The 14,169-nt window shown below is 41.5% G+C and overlaps 1 protein-coding gene and 1 long non-coding RNA gene across 2 annotated transcripts in view; both read left to right on the top strand.

Annotated features, from left to right (window-relative positions):
• LOC123733384 (uncharacterized) overlaps nt 1–14,169 on the top strand; it is a 325,585-nt gene that overhangs the window by 11,094 nt on the left and 300,322 nt on the right. The window lies entirely within an intron of this gene.
• Nucleotides 1,883–4,628, top strand: LOC145876378 (NLR family CARD domain-containing protein 3-like). Its single transcript, XM_082972158.1, has 3 exons — nt 1,883–2,121; nt 2,251–2,479; nt 2,854–4,628. The coding sequence occupies exons 2-3, from the start codon at nt 2,296–2,298 to the stop codon at nt 4,626–4,628; spliced, it is 1,959 nt and encodes a 652-aa protein (XP_082828284.1). The 5' UTR covers nt 1,883–2,121; nt 2,251–2,295.

Raw genomic sequence — 14,169 nt, forward strand, 5'->3', positions numbered from 1 at the left:
TGTCTGTTTCTGTCTGTGTGTCTGACTCTGTCTCTGCCTGTCTGTGTGTCTCTGTCTCACTGTCTCTCTGTGTCTGTCTCTGTCTGTCTCTCTGTCGGTGTGTCTGTTTCTGTGTGTCTCTATGTCTCTGTGTCTGTCTGTCTCTGTCTGTCTGTGTGTCTTTCGCTGTCTGTGTGTCTGTCTATCCGTCTCACTGTCTCTGTGTCTCTCTCTGTGTCTGTCTCTCTCTGTCTGTCTCTCTGTCTCTGTGTCTGTCTCTGTCTGTGTCTGTCTCTCTGTCTGTGTGTCTTCGCTGTCTGTGTGTCTGTCTGTCTCTGTCTGTCTGTCTCACTGTCTCTGTCTCTGTCTGTCTGTCTATGTATGTGTGTATGTCTCTGTGTCTGTCTGTCTCTGTGTCTTTCTGTCTGTTTGTCTGTCTCTGTCTGTGTGTCTGTCTCTGTGTCTTTCTGTCTGTGTGTCTGTCTCTGTCTGTGTCTGCCTTTCTGTGTGTGTCTGTCTCTGTCCGTCTGTGTGTCTGTCTATCTGTCTCTGTGTCTGGCTGTGTGTCTGTGTCTGCCTGTCTGTCTGTCTGTCTGTCTGTCTGTCTGTCTGTCTGTCTGTCTGTCTGTCTGTCTGTCTGTCTGTCTGTCTGTCTGTCTGTCTGTCTGTCTGTCTGTCTGTCTGTCTGTTCCTGTGTCTGCATGTCTGTGTCTGTGTGTCTGTGTCTCTGAGTCTCACTGTGTCTGTCTCTGTCTGTGTGTCTGTTGTCTGTCTGTGTGTCTGTCTCTGTCTGTCTCTGTTTTTCTGTCTGTCTGTGTGTCTTTCTCTGTCGGTGTGTCTGTTTCTGTGTGTCTGTTTCTGTGTGTCTGTCTATCTGTCTCTGTGTCTGGCTGTGTGTCTCTGTCTGTCTGTCTGTCTGTCTGTCTGTCTGTCTGTCTGTCTGTCTGTCTGTCTGTCTGTCTGTCTGTCTGTCTGTCTGTCTGTCTGTCTGTCTGTCTGTCTGTCTGTCTGTCTGTCTGTCTGTCTCTCTGTTTCAGTGTCTGTCTCTGTCTGTCTATGTGTCTTTCTAATTTCTGTCTGTCTCTGTCTGTGTGTCTTTCTCTGTCTGTCTTTGTCTGTCTCTGTCTGTCTTTGCCTGTCTCTGACTGTCTGTCCCGCTTTCTGTCTGTTTGTCTCTCTTTGTCTGTATGTTTGTGTCTGTCTGTCTGTCTGTCTCTGTCTCTGTCTGTCTCTGTCTATCTATCTCTGTTTGTCTGTCTGTCTGTCTGTCTGTCTGTCTGTCTGTCTGTCTGTCTGTCTGTCTGTCTGTCTGTCTGTCTGTCTGTCTGTCTGTCTGTCTGTCTGTCTGTCTGTCTGTTCCTGTGTCTGCATGTCTGTGTCTGTGTGTCTGTGTCTCTGAGTCTCACTGTGTCTGTCTCTGTCTGTGTGTCTGTTGTCTGTCTGTGTGTCTGTCTCTGTCTGTCTCTGTTTTTCTGTCTGTCTGTGTGTCTTTCTCTGTCGGTGTGTCTGTTTCTGTGTGTCTGTTTCTGTGTGTCTGTCTATCTGTCTCTGTGTCTGGCTGTGTGTCTCTGTCTGTCTGTCTGTCTGTCTGTCTGTCTGTCTGTCTGTCTGTCTGTCTGTCTGTCTGTCTGTCTGTCTGTCTGTCTGTCTGTCTGTCTGTCTGTCTGTCTGTCTGTCTGTCTGTCTCTCTGTTTCAGTGTCTGTCTCTGTCTGTCTATGTGTCTTTCTAATTTCTGTCTGTCTCTGTCTGTGTGTCTTTCTCTGTCTGTCTTTGTCTGTCTCTGTCTGTCTTTGCCTGTCTCTGACTGTCTGTCCCGCTTTCTGTCTGTTTGTCTCTCTTTGTCTGTATGTTTGTGTCTGTCTGTCTGTCTGTCTCTGTCTCTGTCTGTCTCTGTCTATCTCTGTTTGTCTGTCTGTCTGTCTGTGTCTCTGTCTGTCTCTTTCTGTCTGTCTGTCTCTGACTGTCTGTCCCGCTTTCTGTCTATGTCTGTCTGTTTGTCTGTCCGTACTCACTCACTCCCTGGATGAGGAGATGTAATCTCATGTTTTGTGCACAGAAACCAACAGGAGAGATCAGAGTCAGACATTCTCAGTGGTCAGTCTTCCCAGAGTCATCAAACAGACCTGGCCTCCATATTCAGTGTATGTGGTCCTGTTATGAACATTTGTTTTTGTTGACCTCAAGTAAAGTTGATCTGTCAATCATTCATTAATGTGTTAATGAGAAAGCATTTATTCTCTTGCTTAACTTATTTACTTGATTTATTTCAGTTGCTTGAAGAGAATATTATTACATTTGTGAAGAACGAGCTGAAGATGTTCAAGAGGATTCTTAGTCCAGAACTCCCAGAAGGCTTTGAGAGTCAGAAGCAGGATGAGGAAGTGGTGGATGCTGAAGATGAGAGGCAGGAGAGCAGTGCCAGAGAGGGGGCTCTGAAGATCACACTGCACGTCCTGAGGAAAATGAACCAGAAGGAGCTCGCTGACACACTGGAGAAATGTAAGATCTGTCTGCCTCATGTTGAATGCTGTTTTATAACATTTAAAAGCTGTAGCTAAAGTACAGCTAAAGTAGCTGTGTAACTCAATGATATTGTAGCAGCCTTAACACAACACCTAGTGGCCTCAACAAGTAGCAGCAGGGATGTGTTGTGTTGATTAATTTAGAGAGACAGAGAGTGAGACAACATTAATAATACCATCAATAATACCAATAATAATATAATCAGTCACACCAGTCTGTAATGCATTATGAAAACATTTATACAGTCAGTTAAGAGAATAAATTATGATAATTTAAATCTTTATAACAGTCCTACAATACTGTAGACATTAAAACAGATGTAATATTAATATCCTCTGTGTTATTTCTAGATTCAGATGATCCTGCTGTCATTTGCCAACGTGAACTCAAATCTAATCTAAAGAAGAAGTTTCAATGTGTATTTGAGGGGATCGCTCAACAAGGAAACCCAAAACTTCTCAATAAGATCTACACAGAGCTCTACATCACAGAGGGTGGAACAGGACAGGTCAATAATGAACATGAGCTGAGACAGATTGAGATAACAACCAGGAAACAAGCAAGACCAGAGACTGCAATCAAATGTAACGACATCTTCAAACCCTTAACTGGACAAGACAAACGTATCAGAACTGTGCTGACAAAGGGAGTCGCTGGCATTGGAAAAACAGTCTCTGTGCAGAAGTTCATTCTGGACTGGGCTGAAGGAAAAGCAAATCAGGATGTTCAATTTGTGTTTTCATTCCCTTTTCGGGAGCTGAATTTGATGAAAGGGGACAAAAACACTTTGATTGAACTTCTCAATCACTTCTCAATGGAAACCAAACAATCAAGAATCTCCAACTACAACAAGTACAAAGTTCTGTTAATCTTTGATGGTCTGGATGAGTGCCGACTGCCCCTAGACTTCCAGAAGAACAAGATCTGTTGGGACGTCACAGAGTCAACCTCAGTGGATGTTCTGATAACAAATCTCATCAAGGGAAATCTGCTTCCCTCTGCTCTCCTCTGGATAACTACCCGACCAGCAGCAGCCAATAAGATCCCTTCATGGTGTGTTGACCAGGTGACGGAGGTACGAGGGTTCAATGACCCACAGAAGGAGGAGTACTTCAGAAAGAGATTCAGTGATGAGGACTTGGCCAGCAGAATCATCTCACACCTAAAGACATCAAGGAGCCTCCACATCATGTGCCACATTCCAGTCTTCTGTTGGATTTCTGCAACAGTCCTTGAACACATGCTGAAACATAAGACAGAAGAGATGCCCAAGACTCTGACTGAGATGTACACACACCTTGTGGTGTTTCATACCAAACAGAAGAATGAAAAGTATCTTGGGAAAGAAGAGACAGGTTCACACTGGAATAAAAAGAGTATTCTGTCACTGGGAAAACTGGCTTTTCAACAGCTTGTGAAGGGCAATCTGATTTTCTATGAAGAAGACCTGAAAGAGGCTGGCATTGATGTCAATGAAGCCTTTGTGTACTCAGGATTGTGCACACAGCTCTTTAAAGAGGAATGTGTTCTGTACCAGGACAAGGTGTACTGCTTTGTGCATCTGAGCATTCAGGAGTTTCTGGCTGCTGTATATGTGTTCCTCTCATTCATCAACAACAATGAGAATCTAATTGACACACTGCAAACAAAAGACGAGTCTGAAGTTACTTTCTACAAGAGTGCTGTGGATAAAGCCTTACAAAGTGAGACAGGAAACCTGGACCTGTTCCTCCGCTTCCTTCTTGGCCTCTCACTGGAATCCAATCAGAAGCACTTACGAGGTCTACTGACAAAGACAAGAAGCAGCTCACTGAGCCATGATGAAACTGTCAAGTACATCAAGGAGAAGATCAGGGAGAATCCCTCTCCAGAGAGGAGCATCAATCTGTTCCACTGTCTGAATGAACTGAATGACCATTCTCTAGTGGAGGAGATCCAAAGCTACCTGAGATCAGGAAGTCTCTCAAAAACCTACCTGTCACCTGCACAGTGGTCAGCTCTGGTCTTTGTGTTGCTGACTTCAGAAAAGGAGCTGGATGTGTTTGACCTGAAGAAATACTCCAGATCAGAGGAAGGTCTTCTGAGGCTGCTGCCAGTGGTCAAAGTCTCCAGAGCTGCTCTGTGAGTAAATAAAATGACATATAAGAAGTATTCATCAGGAAGAAATATTATGTTTAGAGAAAATATGTATTATAATATGTATATAATATTATATTGAATAACATATTGAATCAGATATTCAATCTAGTATTACAATATGACCATACAATTCTAGGAGACAGAAGATGAATCTATATGTTGTTTGAGAGAATAAACCAAATGCCATTGTCCTTCTACACTTCTGATGTTAAATAAACAGTGTGTTTGGGAAGTCATGATGATCTCGTTGCAGGCTGTCAGGTTGTGGAGTCACAGAGAAAGGCTGTGCTTCTCTGGTCTCAGCTCTGAAGTCAAACCCCTCACACCTGAGAGAGCTGGACCTGAGTAACAATGACCTGAAGGATTCAGGAGTGAAGCTGCTCTCTGCTGGACTGGGGAATCCCCACTGTAAACTGGAGACTCTGAGGTCAGTATTCCTGTAGTTGGTCAACAAGTGATAACTGTTCACCAGATCCACATGTGTTTACCAGACACACATAGTCCACACCATATGTGTTTGGACAGTGAAGCTTGCAGTTTTAAATGTGGTGCTATGCTCCAGCATTTTGGATTTGACTTAGAATGTTTCATATTAGGTGACAGTACAGAATGTCACCTTTTATTTGAGGGTATTTTCATACATAGCTGTGTTACTGTTAAGAAAGGAAAGCACTTTATGTATTTAGTTCTCCCATTTGAAAAAGTTGAACATATTTGGACAAATTCACTTATGTTGTATTAAAGTTGTCATAAGTTTAGTATTTAGTCCCATGTTCCATGCCTGCAGTGATAACATCAAGCTTGTGATTCTACAAACTTGTTGAATTCATTTGCAGTTTGTCTTGGTTGTGTTTTGGATTATGTTTTTCCTAATAGAAACTGAATGGTGAATAATGTCCTGTCATTTTGGAGTCACTTCACTTGTATTGTCAGTAAGAATAAGAATGAATGGAGAATGATGATGAATGAGAAAGTTACAGAGGCACAAGGATCATACCCCCACTGTTATTGGTAATGGTGAGAGGTTAGCGTGTTTTGTTGTATCCTCTGTTATTGGTAATGGTGAGAGGTTAGCATGTTTTGTTGTAGCCTCTATTGGTAATGGTGAGAGGTTAGCATGTTTTGTTGTAGCCTCTGTTATTGGTAATGGTGAGAGGTTAGCATGTTTTGTTGTAGCCCCTGTTATTGGTAATGGTTAGAGGTTAGCATGTTTTGTTGTATCCTCTGTTATTGGTAATGGTGAGAGGTTAGCATGTTTTGTTTTAGCCTCTGTTATTGGTAAAGGTGAGAGGTTAGCATGTTTTGTTGTAACCTCTGTTATTGGTAATGGTGAGAGGTTAGCATGTTTTGTTGTAGCCTCTGTTATTGGTAATGGTGAGAGGTTAGCTGTTTTGTTGTAACCTCTGTTATTGGTAATGGTGAGAGGTTAGCATGTTTTGTTGTAGCCTCTGTTATTGGTAATGGTGAGAGGTTAGCTGTTTTGTTGTAGCCTCTGTTATTGGTAATGGTGAGAGGTTAGCATGTTTTGTTGTAGCCTCTGTAATTGGTAATGGTGAGAGGTTAGCTGTTTTGTTGTAGCCTCTGTTATTGGTAATGGTGAGAGGTTAGCATGTTCTGTTGTGGCCTCTGTAACTTTCTCACTCATTCTGATTCATGATTTATTCATGATTTTTCTTAATCATGGCATCATCAGAATTTAATTTTTAATCGTCAATCACATACAGTTGAAGTCGGAAGTGTACATACACTTAGGTTGGAGTCATTAAAACGTGTTTTTGAACCTCTCCACAAATGTCTTGTTAACAAACTATATAGTTTTGGCAAGTCGGTTAGGACATCTACTTTGTGCATGACACAAGTAATTTTTGAAACAATTGTTTACAGTCAGATTATTTCACTTATAATTCACTGTATCACAATTCCAGTGGGTCAGAAGTTTACATACACTAAGTTGACTGTGCCTTTAAACAGCATGGAAAATTCCAGAAAATCATGTTATGGCTTTAGAAGCATCTGGTAGGCTAATTGACATAATTTGGATGTATTTCAAGGCCTACCTTCAAACTCAGTGCCTCTTTGCTTGACATCATGGGAAAATGAAAAGAAATCAGCCAAGATCTCAGAAAAAAAATTGTAGACCTCCACAAGTCTGGTTCATCCTTGGGAGCAATTTCCAAACGCCTGAAGGTAACACGTTCATCTGTTCAAACAATAGTACGCAAGTCTAAACACCATGGGACCACACAGCCGCCATTCCGCTCAGGAAGGAGACGCGTTCTGTCTCCTAGAGATGAACATACTTTGGTGCAAATCAATCCCAGAACAACAGCAAAGGACCTTGTGAAGATGTTGGAGGAAACAGGTACAAAAGTATCTATATCCACAGTAAAACGAGTCCTATATCGACATAATCTGAAAGGCCGCTCAGCAAGGACGAAGCCACTGCTCCAAAACCACCATAAAAAAAGCCAGACTACAGTTTGCAACTGCACATGGGGACAAAGATCGTACTTTTTGAAGAAATGTCCTCTGGTCAGATGAAACAATACAAGAACTGTTTGGCCATAATGACCATCGTTATGTTTGGAGGAAAAAGGGGGAGGCTTGCAAGCCAAAGAACACCATCCCAACCGTGAAGCCCGGGGGTGGCAGCATCATGTTGTGGGGGTGTTTTGCTGCAGGAGGGACTGGTGCACTTCACAAAATAGATGGCATCATGAGGGCGGAAAATTACGTGGATATATTGAAGCAACATCTCAAGACATCAGTCAGGAAGTTAAAGCTTGGTCACAAATGGGTCTTCCAAATGGAAAATGACCCCAAGCATACTTCCAAAGTTGTGGCAAAATGGATTAAGGACAACAAAGTCAAGGTATTGGAGTGGCCATCACAAAACCTTGACCTCAATCCTATAGAAAATTTGTGGGCAGAACTGAAAAAGCGTGTGCGAGCAAGAGGCCTACAAACCTGACTCAGTTACACCAGCTCTGTCAGGAGGAATGGGCCAAAATTCACCCAACTTATTGTGGGAAGCTTGTAGAAGGCTACCCGACACGTTTAACCCAAGTTAAACCATTTAAAGGCAATGCTACCAAATACTAATTGAGTGTATGTAAACTTCTGACCCACTGGGAATGTGATGAAAGAAATAAAAGCTGAAATTAATCATTTTCTCTACTATTATTCTGACATTTCACATTCTTAAAATAAAGTGGTGATCCTAACTGACCTAACACAGGGGATTTTTACTAGGATTAAATGTCAGGAATTGTAAAAATTGAGTTTAAATGCATTTGGCTAAGGTATATGTAAACTTCTGACTTCAACTGTATGTATTAAAATACCCTCAAATAAAAGGTGACATTGTATACTGTCACCTCATATGAAACATTTGATCTGAAATCCAAAATGTTGGAGTATAGAGCCACATTTAAAATGTTAGCTTCACTGTCAAAATAGATATGGTGTGGACTGTATACTCAATACAATCTAAATCTGATACCTCACTGTCTGTCTTTTGACTGATACTGCTTTTAAACTGGTCTGGTCAGTCTACTCAAATATTTGTACTATACATGTTTCTATCTGCAGGCAATACTTTGATCATTTGTCATTTTTAATGATGATACATTAATTTACGAATAGATATGGCAGGTTTCAGGACACTGATATCTGAAAAATGTTGAAAAATTATACTGCCACTATTTTCACCACCAAAGCATAGCAGTGTGATTTTAATTTGATTTGACTCTTTGCAGGCTGTCAGGCTGTCTAGTCACAGAGGAAGGCTGTGCTTCTCTGGTCTCAGCTCTGAGGTCAAACCCCTCACACCTGAGAGAGCTGGACCTGAGTAACAATGACCTGAAGGATTCAGGAGTGAAGCTGGTCTCTGCTGGACTGGGGAATCCCCACTGTAAACTGGAGACTCTGAGGTCAGTATTCCTGTAGTTGGTCAACAAGTGATAACTGTTCACCAGATCCACATGTGTTTACCAGGGACACATAGTCCACACCATATGTGTTTGGACAGTGAAGCTTACAGTTTTACATTTGGTGCTATCCTCCAGCATTTTGGATTTGAGATGTTTCATATTAGGTGACCTTACAGAATGTCACCTTTTATTTGACGGTATTTTCATACATATCTGTTTTACCGTTTAGAAATTAAAGCACTTTCTGTACGTAGTTCTCCCATTTGAAGAAGTCTTAATTATTTGGACAAATTTACTTATATTGTATTAAAGTTGTCATAAGTTTAGTATTTAGTCCCATGTTCCATGCCTGCAGTGATTACATCAAGCTTGTGATTCTACTAACTTGTTGAATTCATTTTTCAGTTTGTTTTGGTTGTGTTTTGGATGATGTTTTTCCTAATAGAAACTGAATGGTGAATAATGTCCTGTCATTTTGGAGTCACTTCACTTGTATTGTCAGTAAGAATAGAAGATGTTTCTGAACACTTCTACATTCATGTGGATGCTACCATGATTATGAATAATCATGAATGAATCGTGAATAATGATAAATGAGAAAGTTACAGAGGCACAAAGATCAGACCCCCTCTGTTATTGGTGTTATTCTGTATACTTCTGGCCCTTCTTTGGACACTGTATTAACTAACCTCTAGACGAGCTTCAATGCCATACAGCTCTCCTTCCGTGGCCTACAACTGCTCTTAAATACAAGTAAAACTAAATGCATGCTCTTCAACCGATCGCTGCCTGCACCTGCCCGCCTGTCCAGCATCACTACTCTGGATGGTTCTGACTTAGAATATGTGGACAACTACAAATACCTAGGTGTCTGGTTAGACTGTAAACTCTCCTTCCAGACTCACTATAAGCATCTCCAATCCAAAGTTAAATCTAGAATTGGCTTCCTATTTCGCAACATAGCATCCTTCACTCATGCTGCCAAACATACCCTTATAAAACTGACCATCCTACCGATCCTCGACTTCGGCGATGTCAATTACAAAATAGCCTCCAATACCCTACTCAATGAATTGGATGCAGTCTGTCACAGTGCCATCCGTTTTGTCACCAAAGCCCCATATACAGTGGGGGGAAAAAGTATTTGATCCCCTGCTGATTTTGTACGTTTGCCCACTGACAAAGAAAGGATCAGTCTATAATTTTAATGGTTTATTTGAACAGTGAGAGACAGAATAACAACAAAAACATCCAGAAAAACTCATGTCAGAAATGTTATAAATTGATTTGCATTTTAATGAGGGAAAAAGTATTTGACCCCCTCTCAATCAGAAAGATTTCTGGCTCCCAGGTGTCTTTTATACAGGTAACAAGCTGAGATTAGGAGCACACTCTTAAAGGGAGTGCTCCTAACCGCAACTTGTTACCTGTAAAAAAAGACACCTGTCCACAGAAGCAATCAATCAATCAGATTCCAAACTCTCCACCATGGCCAAGACCAAAGAGCTCTCCAAGGATGTCAGGGACAAGATTGTAGACCTACACAAGGCTGGAATGGGCTGCACGACCATCGCCAAGCAGCTTGGTGAGAAGGTGACAACATTTGGTGCGATTATTCGCAAATGGAAGAAACACAAAAGAACTGTCAATATCCCTCGGCCTGGGTCTCCATGCAAGATCTCACCTCGTGGAGTTGCAATGATCATGAGAACGGTGAGGAATCAGCCCAGAACTACACGGGAGGATCTTGTCAATGATCTTAAGGCAGCTGGGACCATAGTCACCAAGAAAACAATTGGTAACACACTACGCCGTGAAGGACTGAAATCCTGCAGCGCCCGCAAGGTCCCCCTGCTCAAGAATACATATACATGCCCATCTGAAGTTTGCCAATGAACATCTGAATGACTCAGAGGACAACTGGTGAAAGTGTTGTGGTCAGATGAGACCAAATTAGAGCTCTTTGACATCAACTCAACTCGTCGTGTTTGGAGGAAGAGGAATGCTGCCTATGACCCCAAGAACACCATCCCCACCGTCGAACATGGAGGTGGAAACATTATGCTTTGGAGGTGTTTTTCTGCTAAGGGGACAGGACAACTTCACTGCATCAAAGGGACGATGGACGGGGCCATGTATCGTCAAATCTTGGGTGAGAACCTCCTTCCCTCAGCCAGGGCATTGAAAATGGGTTGTGGATGGGTATTCCAGCATGACAATGACCCAAAACACACGGCCAAGGCAACACAGGAGTGGCTCAAGAAGAAGCACATTAAGGTCCTGGAGTGGCCTAGCCAGTCTCCAGACCTTAATCCCATAGAAAATCTGTGGAGGGAGATGAAGGTTCAAGTTGCCAAACATCAGCCTGGAAACCTTAATGACTTGGAGAAGATCTGCAAAGAGGAGTGGGACAAAATCCCTCCTGAGATGTGTGCAAACCTGGTGGCCAACTACAAGAAACGTCTGACCTCTGTGATTGCTAACAAGGGTTTTGCCACCAGGTACTAAGTCATGTTTTGCAGAGGGGTCAAATACTTATTTCCCTCATTAAAATGCAAATAATTGTATAACATTTTTGACATGCGTTTTTTCTGTATTTTTTTGCTGTTATTCTGTCTCTCACTGTTCAAATAAACCTACCATTAAAATTATAGACTGATCATTTCTTTGTAAGTGGGCAAACGTACAAAATCAGCAGGGGATGAAATACTTTTCCCCCCCACTGTACTACCCACCACTGCGACCTGTACGCTCTCATTGTCTGTCCCTCGCTTCATACTCGTCGCCAAACCCACTGGCTCCAGGTCATCTACAAGACCCTGCTAGGTAAAGTCCCCCCTTATCTCCGCTCACTGGTTACCATAACAGCACCCACCTGTAGCACGCGCTCCAGCAGGTATATCTCTCTGGTCACCCCCAAAGCCAATTCGTCTTTCGGCCGCCTCTTCTTCCAGTTCTCTGCTGCCAATGACTGGAACGAACTACAAAAATCTCTAAAACTGGAAACACTTATCTCCCTCACTAGCTTTAAGCACCAGCTGTCAGAGCAGCTCACAGATTACTGCACCTGTACATAGCCCATCTATAATTTAGCCCAACTACCTCTTCCCCTACTGTATTTATTTATTTAGCTCCTTTGCTCCCCATTATTTCTACTTTGCACTTTCTTCCACTGCATATCTACCATTCCAGTGTTTTACTTGCTATATTGTATTTACTTTGCCACCATGGCCTTTTTATGCCTTTACCTCCCTTATTTCACTTCATTTGCTCACATTGTATATAGACTTATTTTTCTCCTGTATTATTGACTGTATGTTTGTGTAATACCCTTGTTTGAACCAAGTATTGAGTTTATTTGTTATAATTAATTGGTATTATATTTAAAAGATGATTGAATTGCTCCTAAACTGTAATGTTGTTAATGCATTATGCTTTTTGAAGAAATATTTATTTAATGTATAAGTGAATAGTTTGTTTTACTTTGAAGTTTACGTTTTGACCAATAAGGTCGCTTGTTAAGTTGTGGCCAATGGGAGTTGACCTGGTTAACGGGAGGGGAAAAGACGTTGATGAAAGGATGGACGTTTTACCTCAGGACGGTTGGTGAAGAAAAATTATAAAAGAAGACGACAGAACTAGAACAAAACCCATAGCTACTAAGACATGAAGGGAAATACATGTTTTATTTAATAAAAGAGTTGTTATAATTTAGTTAAAACTTAGTAAAGACTGAAGCTACCGTCTCGTCGTGGAGGTATTAGCCAGCCTTGAGGTTAGCCTAGCATCGTGTGACACCGGGAGATAATTGCTTGGGAAGCTAAACGAGTTCGTGTTGCCATGGGGATATCAGTTACGGCTAAGGAGTACTGTCTGCATGGGTAGCTGTGTTGCCATGGGGATATCGGTTACGGCTAAGGAGTACTGTCTGCATGGGTAGCTGTGCTGCCTTGGACTTGGTGAGGAAACCTGCATGGAACTGCCATACTTCGCTGAGGGAATATCTACCATGTAGTGAGTAACCACAATGTGAGGTGCTTATAAATAAATACATTGGTAATGGTGAGAGGTTAGCATGTTTTGTTGTAGCATCTGTTATTGATAATGGTGAGAGGTTAGCATGTTTTGTTGTAGCCTCTGGTATTGGTAATGGTGAGAGGTTAGCATGTTTTGTTGTAGCCTCTGTTATTGGTAATGGTGAGAGGTTAGCATGTTTTGTTGTAGCCTCTGTTATTGGTAATGGTGAGAGGTTAGCATGTTTTGTTGTATCCTCTGTTATTGGTAATGGTGAGAGGTTAGCATGTTTTGTTGTAGTCTCTGTTATTGGTAATGGTGAGAGGTTAGCATGTTTTGTTGTAGCCTCTGTAACTTTCTCACTCATTATTATTCATGATTCATTCATGATTTTTCTTATTCATGGAATCATCAGGATTCATTTAGTAGTGTTTAGAAACATGTTATCTACTCACTTAGACAGAAAATTATCCAGTCATCATCCACCATTTTAATATTGGACAAAACACAACCCAAAACACAACGATAACAAACTGCAAAATCAATCAACGAGTTTGAGTCACAAGCTTGATGTAGTCGCTGCGTTCAAGGAATATCGGATCAAATACTCAACTTGTGACTACTTTAAGCCACTATGAGTGAATTGGTCAGAAAACATATGACTTCTTTAACCTCTATGGGACCGGCGGGACGAATTCGTCCCACCTACGTAACATCCACTGCCAGCCTGTGGCGCGATTTTCAAAATCTTCAAAATCCTATTACTTCAATTTCTCAAACATATGACTATTTTACAGCCATTTAAAGATAAGACTCTCGTTAATCTAACCACACTGTCCGATTTCAAAAAGGCTTTACAACGAAAGCAAAACATTAGATTATGTCAGCAGAGTACCAAGCCAGAAATAATCAGACACCCATTTTTCAAGCCAGCATATAATGTCACCAAAACCCAGAAGACAGCTAAATGCAGCACTCACCTTTGATGATCTTCATCAGATGACAACCCTAGGACATTATGTTATACAATACATGCATGTTTTGTTCAATCAAGTTCATATTTATATCAAAAACCAGCTTTTTACATTAGCATGTGACGTTCAGAACTAGCATACCCCCCGCAAACTTACGGGGAATTCGCTAACATTTTACTAAATTACTCACGATAAACGTTCACAAAAAGCATAACAATTATTTTAAGAATTATAGATACAGACCTCCTCTATGCACTCGATATGTCCGATTTTAAAATAGCTTTTTGGTGAAAGCACATTTTGCAATATTCTAAGTATATAGCCCAGGCATCACGGGCTCGCTATTTAGACATCCGGCAAGTTTAGCACTCACCATAATCATATTTACTATTATAAAAATGTCATTACCTTTTGTTGTCTTCGTCAGAATGCACACCCAGGACGTCTACTTCAATAACAAATGTTGGTTTGGTCCAAAATAATCCATCGTTATATCCGAATAGCGGCGTTTTGTTCGTGCGTTCCAGACACTATCCGAAATAGTAAAGAAGTGTCGCGCGCTTGGCGCAATTCCTGACAATAAAATTCAAAGTATTCAATTGCCGTA

Source organism: Salmo salar, unplaced genomic scaffold, assembly GCF_965601325.2.
Source record: "Salmo salar unplaced genomic scaffold, fSalSal1 ptg000587l, whole genome shotgun sequence".
NCBI classification, from domain to species: Eukaryota; Metazoa; Chordata; class Actinopteri; order Salmoniformes; family Salmonidae; genus Salmo; species Salmo salar.